The sequence below is a fragment of the Microcebus murinus genome, chromosome 20, assembly GCF_040939455.1.
Source record: "Microcebus murinus isolate Inina chromosome 20, M.murinus_Inina_mat1.0, whole genome shotgun sequence".
In the NCBI taxonomy this organism is placed as follows: Eukaryota; Metazoa; Chordata; class Mammalia; order Primates; family Cheirogaleidae; genus Microcebus; species Microcebus murinus.
In genome coordinates, this window is record NC_134123.1 from 1,948,816 (window position 1) to 1,967,969 (window position 19,154).

The following is a 19,154-nucleotide window of genomic DNA, read 5'->3' on the forward strand; positions in this document are numbered from 1 at the left end:
ACGCAGCAGTGTCCCATTCTGCCCACCCCTCAGCCCTCTGGCGGCCCCAGCCCGCTTGCACCAAGGCGCCTGCGTCTCTCTGCCGGAGGGTTTCCTCTCCAGCCGAAGCTGGCTGTGCCCGCCCAGAAGTCCCAGGAAATTAATTCTACCCCGGCCCCCACCCAGGATCAGCCCACAGGCGATAACTAACAAGAGCTGATATAGAAGCACCCCAGCCCCGCCCCCAGGTGGAGTGACTCCGGGGGTGTCCGCAGTGGATTGCTCCCGGCAGAAGGAGAAGTCTAGTTGCCCACAGTTGGGCCTTACTCCAGGGTCATTATCATTATTACTTTTGATTATTTTCAGTTATTACTTTATGTCCGAGTATCAGAAAGACTCGACTGCTCAACTCAGGACTTTGATATAGCTGCTGGAGCCCAAGCAGGCCTCATAACCAAGAACGGAGACATTCAGACCTTTGTTCTGGGGAATAACATGGGCATGTCTCAACTTCTTGTCAACATTAGCCTATGACAATGATAGCTTGGACAGAGGGACAATTTGTAAATATAGTAACTGACACACTGTTACTGGCTGGCCACCTCTCCCCACCTCACTACCCCACCCCTCTATTGGGGGTTCCTGGAGACACCTCCCAAATAAACTACTTGTACTCAAATTTTTGCTGCTCCTAAGAGTACCCAGAGTGGGGCAGATGGCCCCATCCCCACTCTGGAGCCAGGCCCCTAAGCACTCACAGCATGTAGGTGATGACTCCCACGCTCCACATGTCCGTGGGGAACGAGACGAAATCATAGTTGACGACTTCTGGAGCCAGGAACTCGGGAGTGCCAAAGTTTACCTTCAGCTTTTCCCGAGGCTTGTACCTGGGGAGGAAGGTGCAGAGAACCATGGGAGTGAGGCCTGGGAGAAGATGTGGGTGCTGGGCCTAACTCCCAGTGGGAGGCAGACACCCCACTCTTCCTGAGAGCTGCGCTGCCTGCACCTCACACCCACGCTGCACAGGTGGTTTACTGGGGAATGACCACACCCCAGGGCCCCAAACGTCAAGCTTTTCTAAGTCAGCGGCAGAACTGGAAACCACAGTCCTCTTCTACACATTTGCAGTCTGAAAAGGAGAGAAGATCTGTGTGTCTTACTCAGCACTGCAGCCACATGAACAAGAACAAGCAAACAGGGAAGAAGCCACTGGGGGGAGCAGCTCTGCGGGTGTGCATCATGTGCTTGGAGGGGCGACTGTAAAAATCAGAGAAAGAGGAAAAGATGTTCATCATCACTAATCATTAGGGAAATGCACATCAAAACCACAGTGTAGCCGGGCGTGGTGGCTCACGCCTGTAATCCTAGCACTTTGGGAGGCCGAGGTGGGCGGATTGCTCAAGGTCAGGAGTTCGAAACCAGCCTGAGCGAGACCTCGTCTCTACCAAAAATAGAAAGAAATTAATTGACCAACTAAAAATATATATATACAAAAAATTAGCCGGGCATGGTGGCGCATGCCTGTAGTCCCAGCTACTCGGGAGGCTGAGGCAGTAGGATCGCTGAGCCCCAGAGATTGAGGTTGCTGTGAGCTAGGCTGACGCCACGGCACTCACTCTAGCCTGGGCAACAAAGCGAGACTCTGCCTCAAAAAAAAAAAAACACCACAGTGCGATAGCACTTCACACCCATCGTGATGGCTACCAGATAAAAAAAGAAATGGAAGATAGCAAGTGTTGGCAAGGATGTAGGGAAATTGGAAACCTGTGCACTGTTGGTGGGTACACAAAATGGTGCAGCCACTATGGAAAGCTGTGGAGGCTCTCCAGAAATGAAATGTAGATTTACCATACATTCCAGCAATTCCACTTCTGGGCATAGAGCCAAAAGAATTGAAAGGAGGGTCTCTAAAAGATACTTGTACACTCATGTTTATAGCAGCATTATTCATAGTAGCCAAAAGGAGAAAGCTACTCAAGTATCCACTAATAGATGAATGGATAAACAAACCAGTATAAACACACAATGGATATTATTCGGCCTTAAAAAGGAAGGAAATTCTGACACAGGCTACAACATGGATGAACCTTGGGGACATTGTACTGACTGAAATAAGCCAGGCACAAAGGAATACTGTACAGTTCCACTGAAAGGAGGTCCCTAGCATAGGCAAATTCACAGAAACAAAGTAGAAAGGTGGTTTCCAAGGGCTAGGGACAGGGAAAATGTGGAGTTATATAATGGGTGTAGAGTTTCGGTTTTGTTGTTGTTATTGTTGTTGTTTTTGAGACAGTCTCACTTTGTTGCCCAGGCTAGAGCGAGTGCCGTGGCATCAGCCTAGCTCACAGCAACCTCAAACTCCTGGGTTCAAGCCATCCTCCTGCCTCAGCCTCCCGAGTAGCTGGGACTACACGAATGCGTCACCATGGCCGGCTAATTTTTTTTTTTTTTTTTTTGAGACAGAGTCTCGCTTTGTTGCCCAGGCTAGAGTGAGTGCCGTGGCGTCAGCCTAGCTCACAGCAACCTCAAACTCCTGGGTTCAAGCCATCCTTCTGCCTCAGCCTCCTGAGTAGCTGGGACTACAGGCATGCGCCACCATGCCCGGCTCATTTTATATATATATGTATCAGTTGGCCAATTAATTTCTTTCTGTTTATAGTAGAAACGGGGTCTTGCTCTTGCTCAGGCTGGTTTCGAACTCCTGACCTCGAGCAATCCGCCCGCCTCAGCCTCCCAGAGAGCTAGGATTACAGGCGTGAGCCACCCCGCCCGGCTTTAATTTTTTCTATATATATTAGTTGACCAATTAATTTCTTTCTATTTATAGTAGAGACAAGGTCGTGCTCTAGCTCAGGCTGGTTTTGAACTCCTGACCTCGAGCAATCTGCACACCTCAGCCTCCCAGAGTGCTGGGATTACAGGCATGAGCCACTGCACCCGGCCTAGAGTTTCAGTTTTGCAAGATGAAAAAGTTCTGAAGATTGGTTGCACAACAGTGTGAATATACTTAACACTACTGTACAACTAAAAATTAAGATGGTAAATTGTTCTTTTTAAATTTATTCATATTTATTTATTTTAAATGACACATGAAAACTGTATATACTTATGATATACATGATGTTTTGATATACATTGTAGAATGGCTAAATCAAGCTAATTAACATGTGTATTACCTCACACACTTATTTTTTTGTGGTGAGAACACTTAAAATCTATTTATTCCCTTAGCAATTCTCAAGTATGCAATACATTGTCATAACTATAGTACAGAGAATCCATTGAACTTAGTCCTTCTGTCTAACCAAAATTTTGTACACTTTCCAACATCTCCCCACAGCCACCCACCTGCCCTTGATAACCATTGTCCAACTCTCTACCGCCACGGTTTGTCTTTTGGAGTCCATGTATACATGAGATCGTATATTTGTCTCTCTGTGCCTGACTTATTTCATTTAACATAACATCCTCCAAGTTCATCTGTGTCATTACCAATGACAGGATTTCCTTCTTTTTTAAGGCTGAATAGTATTAGATGACATATTTATGCCACATCCATTGCCGGACACTAGGTGGTATATGTTATGGTATGTATTTTTTACCACAATTCCAAAAAGAAAGAATTAGAAAAAGTTATGGACGTGAAGTTTAAGCCAGGCTAGCAGCTGATGGCTGAGTGATTAAGGGGGTGGTAAACAGTGTTTTTTAGAATCATTCTTGAAGCAGAAGAAAATCTCTAGCTAAAATTCAGCAGGCACTTTCTATTAGCCGGGCACTGTGCTGGGAGTGTCACATGCATTATTGTATCTTCTCATCCTCACAACAGCCTTATGAAAGAGTGAGATTACTGTCCCCATCTTATAGATGAGGCAGTTGAGAATAACAATAATAAAATAAATGTTCTGCTAATACATCCTGCTTCCTTTAAACCCAGTTTTCAAGGGGCAGTCTCCTCTCTTCCCGACTTCCTGAAAGCCAGGCAGACACAGATCCAGCCTACCCCATCCAGTGAAGGAGCTGCAAGGTGGCCAGCGGGAAGCCAGGGAGCTGGATGAGAGTGCAAGCTCTCCCCTGGCAGCCTGCCCCCCTTGCACCTGCACCTGACCCAAGGCGAGAGGAAGAGCCTGCCCTTTCGAGGAGAGAAGGCCCATTCTCTCAATCCCTGGAAGCCACCTTCCCAGCTGCATTATTGTTCCCAATGCCCCACTGTGCCCTGTATCCAAATCTTGTGTCATGCAGCTTTGTAGTCCCTTCCACTACCCACGGATGCTGGCTTGGCCATGGAGTTGCTTCAGCCAAGGGAAGGTGGGTGGAAGTGACCATTGGCCAATACCAAGCTGGGCCATGGGAGCTTACCCTCTTGCTCCTCTGCCCTCACCATGAGAAGAGAATAAGAGGCACAAGAGGCATGCGGTGGCTCACGCCTGTAATCTTAGCTCTCTGGGAGGCCGAGGCGGGCGGATTGCTCGAGGTCAGGAGTTCAAAACCAGCCTGAGCAAGAGCGAGACCCCGTCTCTACTATAAATAGAAAGAAATTAATTGGCCAACTGATATATATATAAAAAATGAGCCGGGCATGGTGGTGCGTGCCTGTAGTCCCAGCTATTCGGGAGGCTGAGGCAGGAGGATTGCTTGAGCCCAGGAGTTTGAGGTTGCTGTGAGCGAGGCTGACCCCATGGCACTCACTCTAGCCTGGGCAACAAGCGAGACTCTGTCTCAATCAATCAATCAATCAATAAATCAATAAATAAATAAATAAGAGGCACATGGAGCAGACTGTCCTCACTGACCTGCATCCTGGATCCAAGTCCAGCTGAGCTCAGCCTGCATCTCACTCCCAACCAGGGGTGTGGGGGTGAATTAATCAGCTCTCTGGATTAAAAAAAAAGTCCCTGGTTTGTAGCATTTAATTTCTGTGGTATGGTGGAGATACCAATTTTACCATGGGCAATTTCAAGGTACCATCATGATGTCACTGAATGAAGACTTGGGAAGAGCTGTACATTAGCACACAGCTCTAGAGTATTTCTACCATACAGACATAATAGGCACAAACAACCTCTTGAGCATAGAACATAGTAAAAGTAGCAAAATAATTAGGAAGTCATGAGCTTTGAATATTTAGTATCTTTGGTTTTAATATAATTTATTTAAGTATAAGTTTATATAATTTAATTTTTTTTTTTTGAGACAGAGTCTCGCTTTGTTGCCCAGGCTAGAGTGAGTGCCATGGCGTCAGCCTCGCTCACAGCAACCTCAATCTCCTGGGCTCAAGCGATCCTCCTGCCTCAGCCTCCCGAGTAGCTGGGACTACAGGCATGTGCCACCATGGATGGCTAATTTTTTCTATATATATTAGTTGGCCAATTAATTTCTTTTTATTTATAGTAGAGACGGGGTCTCGCTCTTGCTCAGGCTGGTTTCGAACTCCCGACCTCGAGCAATCCGCCCGCCTTGGCCTCCCAGAGTGCTAGGATTACAGGCGTGAGTAGCCGAGCCCAGCCAATTTAATTTTTAAATAATAGCTATGTTTAACAACTGAATCACAAAATTCCTTATCATGAGCTAATATAATAAGTACTAGTTGAGTTGGGTGGACATACCACTACCCAAGCTGACTCACAAATGTGTGGATGAGAATAAATTATTTCTGTTTTAAGACTCTGGGTTTGGGGATGGTTTGTTATACAGCAGTATTATGGCAATAGCTAACTGATACATTCACCCCAAAGCTGGCAAAATATCATCAATACCCTCTTCTTCAGATTCCTAACACAAGTCCATCTGTGACCATAGGGTAACATTGCATGTCACAGCCTCACAGGGCTTGGCATAGGCACCCCCTTGCCCTGCTAAAGGATCTGATGAAATAGGATCTTTTGTGCTCTAATTTCAATCTAAGCACTGGACGAGGGTCAGGAGACTCCCAACATGCTGGAGACTTAGCTTAAGCAAGATAATTTCCATTCTGTCCCCAGCCTTAACCCTTGACATGTTGACACTTAGATCCAGGATGGCTCTCATTCCCTGCCTGGAATAACCCTGGTCCCTCTTGCTGGGTGTCATCAACTCTGAAGGTCTGTATGCACCACCCACTACACCAGGGCCATGCCGCCACTGAAAATCTGAGCACCACCCAGAAATACAACCTTATTTTCTATAGTTTGTATTAGAGGGAATAACTGGTATTTCCTTCCTCTTTACAAATTTTAGCTATTCTACAATGTAGATATGCTTTCTCAATCTACACATCCTCTACAGATCCTTCCTCTTGGAAAGGCACAGTGCCCAGGAAGCAGGCCAGTTTGGGAAAAACCAATTTGGCAAAAGCCAATTTGCCTAACAACTGATAGCTGAATGATCCATTTCCCAGATAATTGAGGAACCTGTGTCTCTGTCAGCCTAGCCCCAGTGAGTGCAGTTTCCTGAGCTGTGTGTTTTAGGCACTTGCATGTCACCAATGCCCAGTAATTTTATGTAAGTGGCCTTCTCTCTCTTTTTTTTTTTTTTTTTTGAGACAGGGTCTCATTGTGTCACCCAGGCTGGAGTGCCATGGCACCATCACAGCTCCCTGCAGCCTTGAACTGCTGGGCTCAAGGAATCCTCCTGCCTCAGTCTCCTCAGTAGCTGGGACTACAGGTGCTACCACCACACCTGTAGTCCCATCTGTGCCACACCACAGCTAATTTTTTAAAATATTTTTTTGTGGAGACAAGGTCTCGCTATATAGCCCTGCTGGTCTCAAGCTGCTGGACTCAATTGATCCTCCTGCCTCTGCCTCCCAGAGTGCTGGGATTATAGACGAGCACCACCACACCCTGCCAGAGCCTTCTCTTAAATATCGCTCCCTACGTTTGTTTACTTGAACTTGCCCCCTGCCGCTGCTCCTACCAGAAAAATTGTCATGAATGCCTTTGACTTGTCTGACGGTTTGTACTGGATTGGCCACTCAACAGGAAGGCTTTTGAATAGCTAATTTTTAGAAAATTGACCTATAGACCTTTTCACCTCCCCACCAGGTAGGACTCAGTGGCCTATAGGATAGTGCTCAAACTCATCCAAGTGTGAGCCTAGCATTCAGGACTCCCCATTAGTGCTCTCATCTTATACCATATCTTCCCCTGGACTAGCCTGTTCATACACAGTGCACGTCCTACTCTTAGCCCCAGAACTCACACTGTCCCCGCCACCTCCCTTCTAGGCAGTGCTGTGCTGGAGCCAGCTGTCATGGGTGCGCCAGTCCACAGTGTGCATCCCCTCCAGTTCTGTGTTCAGTGACATCGTCTTAGTATCTTGAAATTAGCAAAATTGGCAAATATTATACATCAACCCCATCCTCTCTCACTCCCCACTTGTCCTCAGCTGGCACGTGAACATCTGCCGGCATACCCATGTCTGCAGACACCAAGTCCTGTCCATGTGTCCTCGGACTGCTCAGAGCAGGCTTGCCTGACTCCAGCAGCTTCTGGTGGTGGCTTCTTGCTTTGAGTTCATAGTGCTGTGCCTGTACATGCTCCCGTGGCAATGGGTCACCAAGCACGGGGGCATGCGGTGCACATCAGTGTGCATTCTCAGTGTAGACTATACTGCCCAGCAGGGGGCACAGATTGGTTCTTGGGAGGCCAAAATCTTAGCTATTGCAATGGGTTAGTGCTCTCCAAAGGCCTGCATATGCAGATACACAGTACATCTGTGGCATTACATTTTATGGGTTGGGGGACCAGGCAGTAGAAAGAACGTCTAGAAGGGCCCACTGAGGGGCAGGCGGCGACAGTGAAGACAGGCTGAGAAACGCTGCTCTAGGGCGCGACGTGCAAGCCTGCAGAACGCACTCCAATCTTATAACACGTTATTTGGGAAAATATTAAGCAATTTTTTTACACTATGGATTGAATGTGATCTTTAAGTGTTTTGGTTGGAGGGATTTTATATTGTTCATGAAATACATACACTGAGTAATAGAGATCCTCAAGGTACGGTGGCATGACACGAACTTGCTCCTGCTATTACACTAACAGCATGCGGAGCCCTGAAAATGCATCTTCACCCTGCAGATTTACCACTTCAACCAGAGGAGGAGTGAGCTGGGAAGACCACGCTGTGGTCTGGATGCTCCCTGGGAGGCAGGCGCTGGAAACCAGAGCTGAGCTCAGGTGAGCAGCTCTGCCACCACGGGGACGAGGCCCTGCTTTCGGCCACTCATGGCTGGAGTGAAGGGCACTGCGTGGCTCACAAAGTAACAACACAACTTCTTGGTGGGAAACAGCCATCAAGACAAAAAAATTTCAGGAAGAGTTGAAAATTCAGTTTTGGTGTAAAGTGCTACCCAGAAAATACGTGATTTCCAGGGAAATGTCATTCTTGGAGGCAACAGAGTTCTGGAGGAAGGCGCACAACTTATGGACTGTGGGTGCTGGAAGGTTTGGGGGCAGCTTTCCCAAATGCCAGGGTCTGCTATGACCACTGCTAAAGCCCACACCACCAGGCGTGCATGCCCCGGGCAAGAGCCTGCAGAGAGGCACAGTATTCAGCATGTGTGGCTGCACGGGATTGCATAGTAAGACATGCAGACGTGTAGATAACACGCCACTAGGCTTTTACCGTTTTAGATATTTAAAAATATTTTAAGATATTTTAAAAATTACATACATGGTCGGGCACGGTGGCTCACGCCTGTAATCCTAGTACTTTGGGAGGCTGAGGCGGGAGGTTCCTTTGAGGCCAAGAGTTCAGGACCAGCCTGAGCAGGAGGAGCTAGACCCTGGTCTCTACAAAACACAGACAGCTCACGCCTGTAATCCTGGCACTCTGGGAGGCTGAGGCGGGCAGATCGCTCGAGGTCAGGAGTTCGAAACCAGCCTGAGCAAAAGTGAGACCCCGTCTCTACTATAAATAGAAATTAATTGGCCAACTAATATATATACAAAAAATTAGCCGGCCGTGGTGGTGCATGCCTGTAGTCCCAGCTACTCAGGAGGCTGAGGCAGGAGGATTGATTGCTTGAGCCCAGGAGTTTGAGGTTGCTGTGAGCTAGGCTGATGCCACGGCACTCACTCTAGCCTGGACAACAAAGCGAGACTTTGTCTCAAAAAAAAACCAAACAAACAAAACAAAACAAAACACAGACAAAACACAGACAAATTAGCCGGGCATGGTGGCGCATGCCTGTAGTCCCAGCTACTCAGGAAGCTGAGGCTGGAGGATCACTTGAGCCCAGAAATTTGAGGTTGCTGTGAGCTATGATGATGCCACTGCACTCTAGCCCAGACAACAGAGCAAGACTCTGTCTAAATAAAAAGAAAATTATATACAATGTTTATCTGTGCACTGAAACTTGAGAACTAACCACCCTGATAGGATGGGTTCACGCTGCCCATGTTTATCTCATTTAATCATCATAACTTCCCCCTTGCTAGCAGGTAATATCATTATATCACCATTTTACCAAGATTTAATCCAGTCATGAGTGGCTCCGGAGCCACTGACCCATGGTACCACTGTCACCTATGTGCTTTTGTATCTAACCTAGTCATTTCCTGGAGGGCAGGGGTGGAGATGGCTGCATCACACAACTCAGCACAGGATTCCCTGGTGCCTAGAGGCCTGCGGGAATCAAGAGAACTGAGCTGCCCCCCCATGAAGACACCCCCTTTAAGCATCACTCCCCTCTGCTCAGATAGGTGGTCTGAGGTACAGTTAATCCCACAGCACACCTTTAGGGAGAAGCAGAGCCCACAGCACAAAGCCAGCCCTGCAGCAGCAAAGGCCTATCTGCAAGTCGAAGGCTGCCAGCCTCTGAGAGCGGCGGTTTTCTTATGTCAGTCTCCAGACTCAAGCATTGGCCGGCCCAGTAGTAACCATACCCAAGAGAGCCACAGAGTCCCCGGAGAGTTTTGTCAAAGTGTCTAAAACAAATCTCCTTACCTTCTGGCCAGCCCAAAGTCAATGATCTTAATTTGGTGTCCTGTCTGATTGACGCACAGTATGTTCTCCGGCTGAGAAAGGAAGAGAAGTCTGCTTAGCCCAGTTAACAGCTAGGGAGGCCTGCAGCCCCACACTTACTTGGCTGTCGGCCTCAGTTTCCCAGCCTCCAAAGGAAATGAGTGTCTCAGACAGCCCTACAGGGTTAGATACCCAACGGAAATAAATGGAGCGGGCTGGTAGGACGGTAAGGCCTGGTGTGGACTGTGGGCACCGGCAGAAGCCTGGCCCGGGTGAGAGGGCAGCCACTGCTCAGCTCCAGGCGCAGGTCACCTCGCAGGAGCACGGGCACAGCTGCCAGGGCTTCTCAGTCCTCAAGAGAAGCCAGAAATTCAGGTTTTTGTGTGAAAATTCCATGCTTCTAAATGTCAACAACTGAATCACATTTAAACACACATTCCTCCCACAGAGCCCCTCACGCTGCTTGTGTGAGACGACTGGCCTGGGACAGTGGTCCCAGAATCCAGCTGCACACTGGAATCGCTGGGAGAACTTTTAAAAGCCCCAGTGCCCAGGCCAAGCCCTGCCCAATCACATCAGAATCTCAGGGCTGAGACCAAGACACCACTGGTCTGGCCCAGGAGAGTGGAGCTGCTGAGCGTCCACCTGCCACTTCGTGTTGACAGCTGTGACCCGTGGGATGGGGGTGGTAGCCTCCGCACACTTCCTTTTAGTCATTCAGATCAGCTCTGAGGCCCTGGGAGCCTGGAAGGCCGCCGCTGCTGGAGCGCGACAGTCGGCGTGCGTGCAGGGAGAGGCTGCGGGAAGCTGCAGGGGTCGCGGTAAAAGCCCCTGGACACTGAGCGTCCGATGCCTGAGGCCAGGGGTCCGTTACCTGGTTCTGTAGCCCCAGGTGAGTCCCTTCCCATTCCTGAAACCCCAGTGTCTCCATCTGTAAAATGGGAATAATACACTCTTCCTGCCCGTTTCCCTGGGCGAGGGGAGGGTCGAATGACCTAATATGCACGAAGCCGCCAAAGCAAACGTGGGGCACTGTCCTTCCCCAGAGAGGGTTTTGTTTTTATTTATGTTGCAGTGGGGCTGTGTGATTCTCAGATACGTGTGGGGAAGTGGTGTTTAACAGCCTCCATGTCGTCTTTATAAGGTCTAGAACAACACTGTCCAATAAAAATATTATGGAAGGCACATAGATAGTAATTTAAAATGTTCTAGTAGCCACATTTTAAAAGTAAAAAGATGCAGGTGAACTGAATTTTTATAACATAAATAATTATTATACCATAAACTTCACCATTTTAACATGTACGATTCAGTGACTTTTACTATATTCACAGAGTCGTGCAATGATCATCATGATCTGATTTTAGAACATTTTCATCACCTCCAAAAAAACTCAACCAACCCCACACCCACCGTCACTCACTCACTCCCAATCCCGGCAATCACTAACACATTCTCTTTGTGGATTTGCCTATTCTAGACATTTCATGTAAATGGAATCATAAAATATATGGCATTCTGTGTCTGGCTTTTCACTTAGCATGTTTTCAGAGTTTATCCATGTTGTACCATGTGTCAGGACGTCATTCCTTTTCATGGCTAAACGCTAAACATTATTCCATTGTATGGATACCATATTTTGTTTATCCATTTAGCAGTTAATGAACATCTGGGCTGTTTCCACTTTTTGTGTATTGTAAGTAATCCCGGTAAGAAGATTTGTGTATAAGTTTTTGTATGAATTTATGCTCCTTTTTTTCTTTTTTTAAAGTTATTTTTTCCTGCATCTCATTACATCAAGAAACTTATGTTTCACTTCTCTTAGGTGTACACCTGGGAGTGAAACTGCTGGGTCATAGGTAATTCTATGTTTAGCATTTTTATGAACTGCCAAACTTTTAAAAATGGAATGCACAGTTTTACAATCCCACTAGCAATGTATGAGGGTTCCAATTTTTCCATAGCCTCGCTAATATTTCTTGTCTGTCATTTTTACTTTTTTTTTTTTTTTTTTTTTTTTTTTTGAGACAGAGTCTCACTTTGTTGTCCAGGCTAGAGTGAGTGCCGTGGCGTCAGCCTAGCTCACAGCAACCTCAAACTCCTGGGCTCGAGTGATCCTTCTGCCTCAGCCTCCCGAGTAGCTGGGACTACAGGCATGTGCCACTATGCCCGGCTAATTTTTTTTATATATATATATCAGTTGGCCAATTAATTTCTTTCTGTTTATAGTAGAGACGGGGTCTCGCTCTTGCTCAGGCTGGTTTTGAACTCCTGACCTTGAGCAATCCGCCCGCCTCGGCCTCCCAAGAGCTAGGATTACAGGCGTGAGCCACAGCGCCCGGCCCATTTTTACTTTTTATGTTAGTCAGTCTAATGGGTATGAAATAGTATGCTAATGTGATTTTGATTTATATTTTCAGAATGACTAATGATGTTTAGAACCTCTTTATGTGCTTGTTGGCAGTTGTATATCTTTATTGGATAAAAGTCTATTCAAATCCTTTGACCATCTTTAAATCTGGTTATTTGTCTTTCTATTATTGAGTTATTATAGTTCTCTATATATTCCATATATAAGTCCCTTATCAGACATATGATTTGGAAATATTTTCTCTCATTCTGTGAACTGTTATTTCTTTCTTGATGGTATCCTTTGAAGCACAAAGGTTGTTCATTTTGATGAAGTCTAATTTATCTATTTTTTTTTTTGAGGCAGGGTCTTGCTCTGTTGCCCAGGCTAGAGTGCAATGGTGTCATCATAGCTCACTGCAACCTCAAACTCATAGCTCAAAGGAATCCTTCCTCAGCCTCTCAAGCAGCTGGGACTAGGGTTGTGCACTACCACACCTAGATATTTTTTTTTTTAATTTTTGTAGAGATATGTTGCCCAGGCTGGTATCAAACTCATGGCCTCAAGTGACCCTCCTGCCTTGGCCTCCTAATGTGCTACAATTACAGGCAAGAGCCACAATGCACAGCCTATTTTTCATTTCTTGCTCATGCTTTTGGTATCATACCTAAGAAATTATTGCTTAATCCAAGGTCATAAAGATTTATTCCATGTTTTCTTCTAATAATTTTACACTTTTAGCTCTCACATTTAAGTCTATGATCAATTTTTAGTTAATTTTGGTATGTAGTATCATTCTTTTACATGTGGCTATTTAGCATGGTGTCCCAACACCATTTGTTGAAAAGACTACTATTTTCACATTGAATTGTCATGGCAATATTGTAAAAATTGAATTGACCATAAATGTAAGGGCTTATTTCTGGACTTTCAATTGTATTCCACTGATCTGTATGTCTATCCTTACACCAGTAATACACTGTTTTAATTTCTGTAGCTTTGTAGAAAGTTTTGAAATCAGGGGATATAAGTCCTCCAAATTTGTTCTTTTTCTAGATTGTTTTTGCTATTCTGGGTCCCTTGAATTCCCATCTGAATTTTATGATCAGGCTATTAATATCTCAAAAGAAGCCAACTTCTTATGATTTTGACAAGGATTATGCTGAATATTTAGATCAACTTGGGGAATGACTGTTCACCTTCACAATATTGAATCTTTCAATCCATGACTATGGGATGCCTTTCCATTTATTTAGGTCTTCTTTAAATTCTTTCAACGTTGTTTTATAGTCTCCAGAGTATAAGTCTTGCACTTATTTTATTAATTTTTTTCTGTCTTTTATTTTTTTATACTGTCACAAATGGAATTGTTTTCTTACTTTTATTTACAGATTGTTCAGTGCAAGTATATAGAAGTACAATTGATTTTTGTACTTTTTTTTTTTTTTTTGAGAGAGAGAGAGTCTCACTCTGTTGCCAGGGCTAGAGTGCCATGGCATCAGCCTAGCTCACAGCAACCTCAAATTCCCAAGCTTGAGCAATCCTTCTGCCTCAGCCTCTTGAGTAGCTGGGACTATAGGCATGCACTACCATGCCCAGCTAATTTTTTTTTCTATATATTTTTAGTTGTCCAATTAATTTCTTTCTATTTTTAGTAGACACGGGGTCTCACTCTTGCTCAGGCTGGTTTTGAACTCCTGACCTCAAATAATCTGCCCACCTCAGCCTCCCAGAGTGCTAGGATTACAGGCGTGAGCCACCGCCCCTGGCTTGATTTTTGTATATTTGGTTTTTCTTTGGTTTTTTTTTTTTTTTGAGACAGAGTCTCACTTTGTTGCCTAGGCTAGAGTGAGTGCCGTGGCGTCAGCCTAGCTCACAGCAACCTCAAACTCCTGGGCTCAAGCGATCCTCCTGCCTCAGCCTCCCGAGTAGCTGGGACTACAGGCATGCGCCACCATGCCCGGCTAATTTTTTGTATATATTTTTAGTTGGCCAATTAATTTCTTTCCATTTATAGTAGAGACGGGGTCTTGCTCTTGCTCAGGCTGGTTTTGAACTCCTGACCTCAAGCCATCCGCCCGCCTCGGCCTCCCAGAGTGCTAGGATTACAGGCGTGAGCCACAGCGCCCGGCTGTATATTTGTCTTATATCCTGCAACCTTGCTGAATTTGTTTATTAATTCAAGTAGTTTCCCCTCCTTAGGATTTCTTTATACAAGATCATGTCATCTGCAAAGAGATAGTTTCACTTCTTCCTTTCCAGTCTGGATACCTTTATTTCTTGTTTTGCCTAATTGTCCTGGTTAGAACCTCCAGTAAAATGTTCAACAGAAGTTGTAAAAGCAGACATCCTTGTCTTGTCCCTAATCTTAAGTTTTTCTTAAGCAGAAAGCATTCAGTCTTTTACCATTAAGTAAAAAATTAGCTGGCTTTTTTTCACATATAGCCTTTATAAGGTTGAGTAAGGATTCTTCTATTCCTAGTTTATTTCTTGTTTTCATCATGAAAAATGGTTGGATTTTGTCAAGTGTTTTTTGTGTATCTATTGAAATGATCATAGGATTTCATCCTTTCTTCTATTAATATGGCATGTATTACATTGATTTTTCATATGATTTTCACATGTTAAACCAACCTTGCATTCTTGGGATAAATCCTACTTTGTTATGTGTCCTTTTTATATTATTTATTCAGTTTAATTGTTATACGTCTGTTCAAATTTTCTGTTTCTTCTTGAGTCAGTTTCAGTAGTTTGTGTCTTTCTAGGAATTTGCCCAGTTCATCTAGGTTACCTAACTTGCTGGCATACAATTTTTTATAGCATTTCTTTATAATCTTTTTTTATTTCTGTAGGGCTCTAGTGATGTCCCATCTTTTACCCCTGACTTTAGTCACCTGAGTTTTCTCTCTTTTTGTCTTCGTCAGGATAGTTGAAGATTTGCCAACTTACTTATCTTTTTAAAGAACCCACTTTTGGCTTGATTTTTCTCTATTCTTTTTCTACTTTATTTATTTATGCTCTAATTTTTATTTTCCCTTATTCTGCATGCTTTGAGTTTAACTTGCTCTTCTTTTTGTAGTTTCTTAAGGCAGAAGTTTTGATTATTGATTTGAAATCTTTCTTCTTTTTAATATAAGTATTTACAGCTAGAAATTTCCTTCTTAGTTTAATCTGCATACCATAATTTTTGATATTCAGTGTTTTCATTTTCATTCATTTCAAAATATTTTCTTTTTTTTTTTTTTTTGAGACAGAGTCTCGCTTTGTTGCCCAGGCTAGAGTGAGTGCCGTGGCGTCAGCCTAGCTCACAGCAACCTCAAACTCCTGGGCTCGAGCGATCCTTCTGCCTCAGCCTCCCGAGTAGCTGGGACTACAGGCATGCGCCACCATGCCCGGCTAATTTTTTTATATATATATATATATCAGTTGGCCAATTAATTTCTTTCTATTTATAGTAGAGACGGGGTCTCGCTCTTGCTCAGGCTGGTTTTGAACTCCTGACCTTGAGCAATCCGCCCGCCTCGGCCTCCCAAGAGCTAGGATTACAGGCGTGAGCCACCGCGCCCGGCCTCAAAATATTTTCTAAAACTTAATTTTTTTAATTTTTAAAAGTTTTTATTTTTAGACACAGATCTCATTTTGTCACCCAGGATGAAATGCATTGGCACCATCATAGATCACTGCAGCCTCAAATTCCTGGGCTCAAGTGATCCTTCTACCTCAGCCTCCTGAGTAGCTGGGATTACAGGCACATGCGCTACCATACCCAGGGAATTAAAAACAATTTTTTTTGTATGGATGAGGTCTCACTACGTTGCCAAGGCTGGTTGCAAACTCCTTGCCTCAAGTCACTCCGCCTCAGCCTCCCAAAGCACTGGGATTACAGGTATGAGTCACTACACCTGGCTTAAAAATTAATATTAATAATATATTTTATTTAACCCAATATATCCAAAATATTATCATTTCAATATAAATACATTAATGAGATATTTTCCATTTTTTTCCTATTAAGTCTTTGAAATTCAGTATGCATTTTACGCTTATAGAGTATCTCATCAGACCCTAGGTTAATCAGAAAACTGTATTTAGATTTCATGAAATTTAGAGTTGAAAAGTAAATTCACATATCCAGGTTGTTCTAAACATACTAAAAGTTTTCTAATAACTGAATCAACTGTCAGTTTTAAATTTCAAATTAATTTAAATTAATAAAATTAAAAATTCAGGGCCAGGCACCGTGGCTCATGGCTCTAATTCTAGCACTCTCAGAGGCCAAGGCGGGAAGATCGCTTGAGTTCAGGAGTTCGAGACCAGCCTGAGCAAGAATGAGACCCTGTCTCTACCATAAATAGAAAGAAATTAGCCAAACAACTAAAAATAGAAAAAATTAGCCAGGCATGGTGGCCCATGCCTGTAGTCCCAGTTACTCGGGAGGCTGAGGCAGGAAGATCGCTTGAGCCCAGGAGTTTGAAGTTGCTGTGAGCTAGGCTGACGCCACGGCACTCTAGCCCAGGCATGAGAGTGAGATTCTGTCTCAAAAAAAAAAAGAATTAATGGGGTGTGGTGGTACACACCTGTACTCTCAGCTATGTGGGAAGCTGCAGCAGGAGGAACACTTGAGCCCAGGAGTTTGAGGTTACAGGGAACTTTGATGATGTCACTGCACTGTAACTGGGCTGACACAGTGAGATCCTGTCCCCCTCAAGAAAAAATAAAAAACTCAGCTTCTCAGTCATGCTAGCCATGTTCCAAGTGCTTAATAGCCACATGCATTGGACAATGAGTCTCTGGAGCTCTTTCTCCATCTTTTAATCCATACAACACTGTCCCTAAGAGATGGCTATATTTATTCCCCATTTTACAATTGATGAGCTTAAGGAACTTATTCCAAGTTTCGAAACCAGGAAGGGGTTCAACCTACACAAGCCCTGCCCTTGGCTGGGAAACGGGCCTCAGCAAAGCTTACATCTCTGCTGCAGTCACAGTTGAGCTGCCCCAAAGTTAGGTCCCTGACCCAGAATCCCAGAGCAGTTTTCCTAACCTCCCACCTTCACAGAGTAGCTGGTCCAGAAGCCTTAGAATTAGCTCTAGTGAGCAGAGGGAGCCTGAGGCCAGTTTCCCACTATCTCAGTCATTTCTCTGAGTACTCCAACTTTACCATCTGATGTCAGTCAGGAAAGACAGAAAGAGTAGTGTACCCCCAAAGGTGCAGCCAACCCACTTCCCATCTTCTGTGGGAAGCCACTGGCATTAATCCCATTCCTGAAATGAGTTGTAAAGAAACACAGTCCCGTTGTCCCAGTGGAGTGGAAAATGGCCACCATGGATCAAGTGCTTACTACCAGCCAGGCATTGTGCCCAGCGCTTTATGTACGGAGACTCCTAGGAGACAAAAAAGTGCAGTGCAGTCATTCAGCGGACCATCACAGGGCCTTAACCACTTCGGGACCAGCTTCGACTGCAGCAGACAGCCACAGGTAACTTTAGCCGACAGCTGTGATAAGATTTTTCTAATATTTCATTTATCAAAATAAAATTGTGAACATTTAAAAATAACATAATGAAACATATGTGTATGTGTTACCTATTCTGATTTACATTACAAGGAAAGCTGCCTGTAAAGTAAAACAAGCCTTCAGTGCTTCCAAGCTTTCCTCATCACACAAGAACAAAACGGACTCGCCGTCAACGCAGCGCAGACCGCCGTGGGGACTGTGAGCGCGGCTGTGGGCGAGGTGTCGCGGCCGGTGAGCGCCATCCCGAAGTGGTTAAAGAGAATGAGGAAAGATGTCTACACTGTATTACGACTAACTTTAAAAGCAAGCTTAGGCCGGGCGCGGTGGCTCACGGCTGTAGTCCTAGCGCTCTGGGAGGCCGAGGCGGGCGGATTGCTCGAGGTCGGGAGTTTGAAACCAGCCTGAGCAAGAGCGAGACCCCGTCTCTACCATAAATAGAAAGAAATTAATTGGCCAACTAATATATACAAAAAAAAAATCAGCCGGACCTGGTATAGCATGCCTGTAGTCCCAGCTACTCGGGAGGCTGAGGCAGGAGGATCGCTTAAGCCCAGGAGTTTGAGGTTGCTGTGAGCGAGGCTGATGCCACGGCACTCACTGGGCAACAAAGCAAGAACTCTGTCTCAAAAAAAAAAAAAAAAGCAAGCTTAGAATCCCAAAACAACAAATGCTGGTGAGAATGTGGAGAGACAGGAACACTCTTACACTGCTGGTTGGACTGCAAATTAGTGCAACCTTTGTGGAAAAGAATTTGGAAATACTTCAAAGAGCTAAAAATAGAAATACCATTCAATCCAGCAATAGCATTATTAGGCATCTACCCAAAAGAGCATAAGACATTCTATTATAAAGACATCTGCACCCGACTGTTTATGGCAGCACAATTCGCCATTGCAAGGACGTGGAAACAACTCAATTGCCCATCAATTCATGAGTGGATTATTAAAATTTGGTATATGTTTACAGTGGAATATTACTCAATTCTAAGAAACAACAGTGAGCTAGCACCGCTTATATTATGCTGGATTGAGCTTAAGCCCATTATCCAAAGTGAGGTGACACAAGATAGGAAGAACAGGCTCCACATATCCTTGCCATCAAATTGGTACTGATTAACACTATGGTGCTCAAATGGTGGTGGTGTTCACCAGGGATTTGTGGGTCGGGGGGTAGACCCACATCTGAGGGATGTGGTGAGCAGTGTGGAGGGGAAGGGCATACCTCTAACCCTAGCTAGGGAGAGGCAAAGATATAAAATGCAACCAAAATGTTTGTACTCTCATATTTTCTTGAAATAAAAAAAAAAAAAAAAAGCAAGCTTAGGCTAAGTGCGGTGGCTCACACCTATAACCCTAGCATTTTGG

The 19,154-nt window shown here is 44.8% G+C and overlaps 1 protein-coding gene across 2 annotated transcripts in view; it reads right to left on the reverse strand.

Moving 5' to 3' along the window:
- The window catches only part of MYLK3 (myosin light chain kinase 3), a 62,422-nt gene that overhangs the window by 4,933 nt on the left and 38,335 nt on the right, over positions 1–19,154 (reverse strand). For both annotated transcript variants that reach the window (XM_075995600.1, XM_075995599.1), the window contains exons 9-10: positions 9,904–9,974; positions 738–866 (exon numbers count right to left, since the gene is read on the reverse strand). In XM_075995600.1, coding sequence (XP_075851715.1) covers positions 738–866; positions 9,904–9,974 — 200 coding nt within the window. The remainder of the gene's footprint in view (positions 1–737; positions 867–9,903; positions 9,975–19,154) is intronic.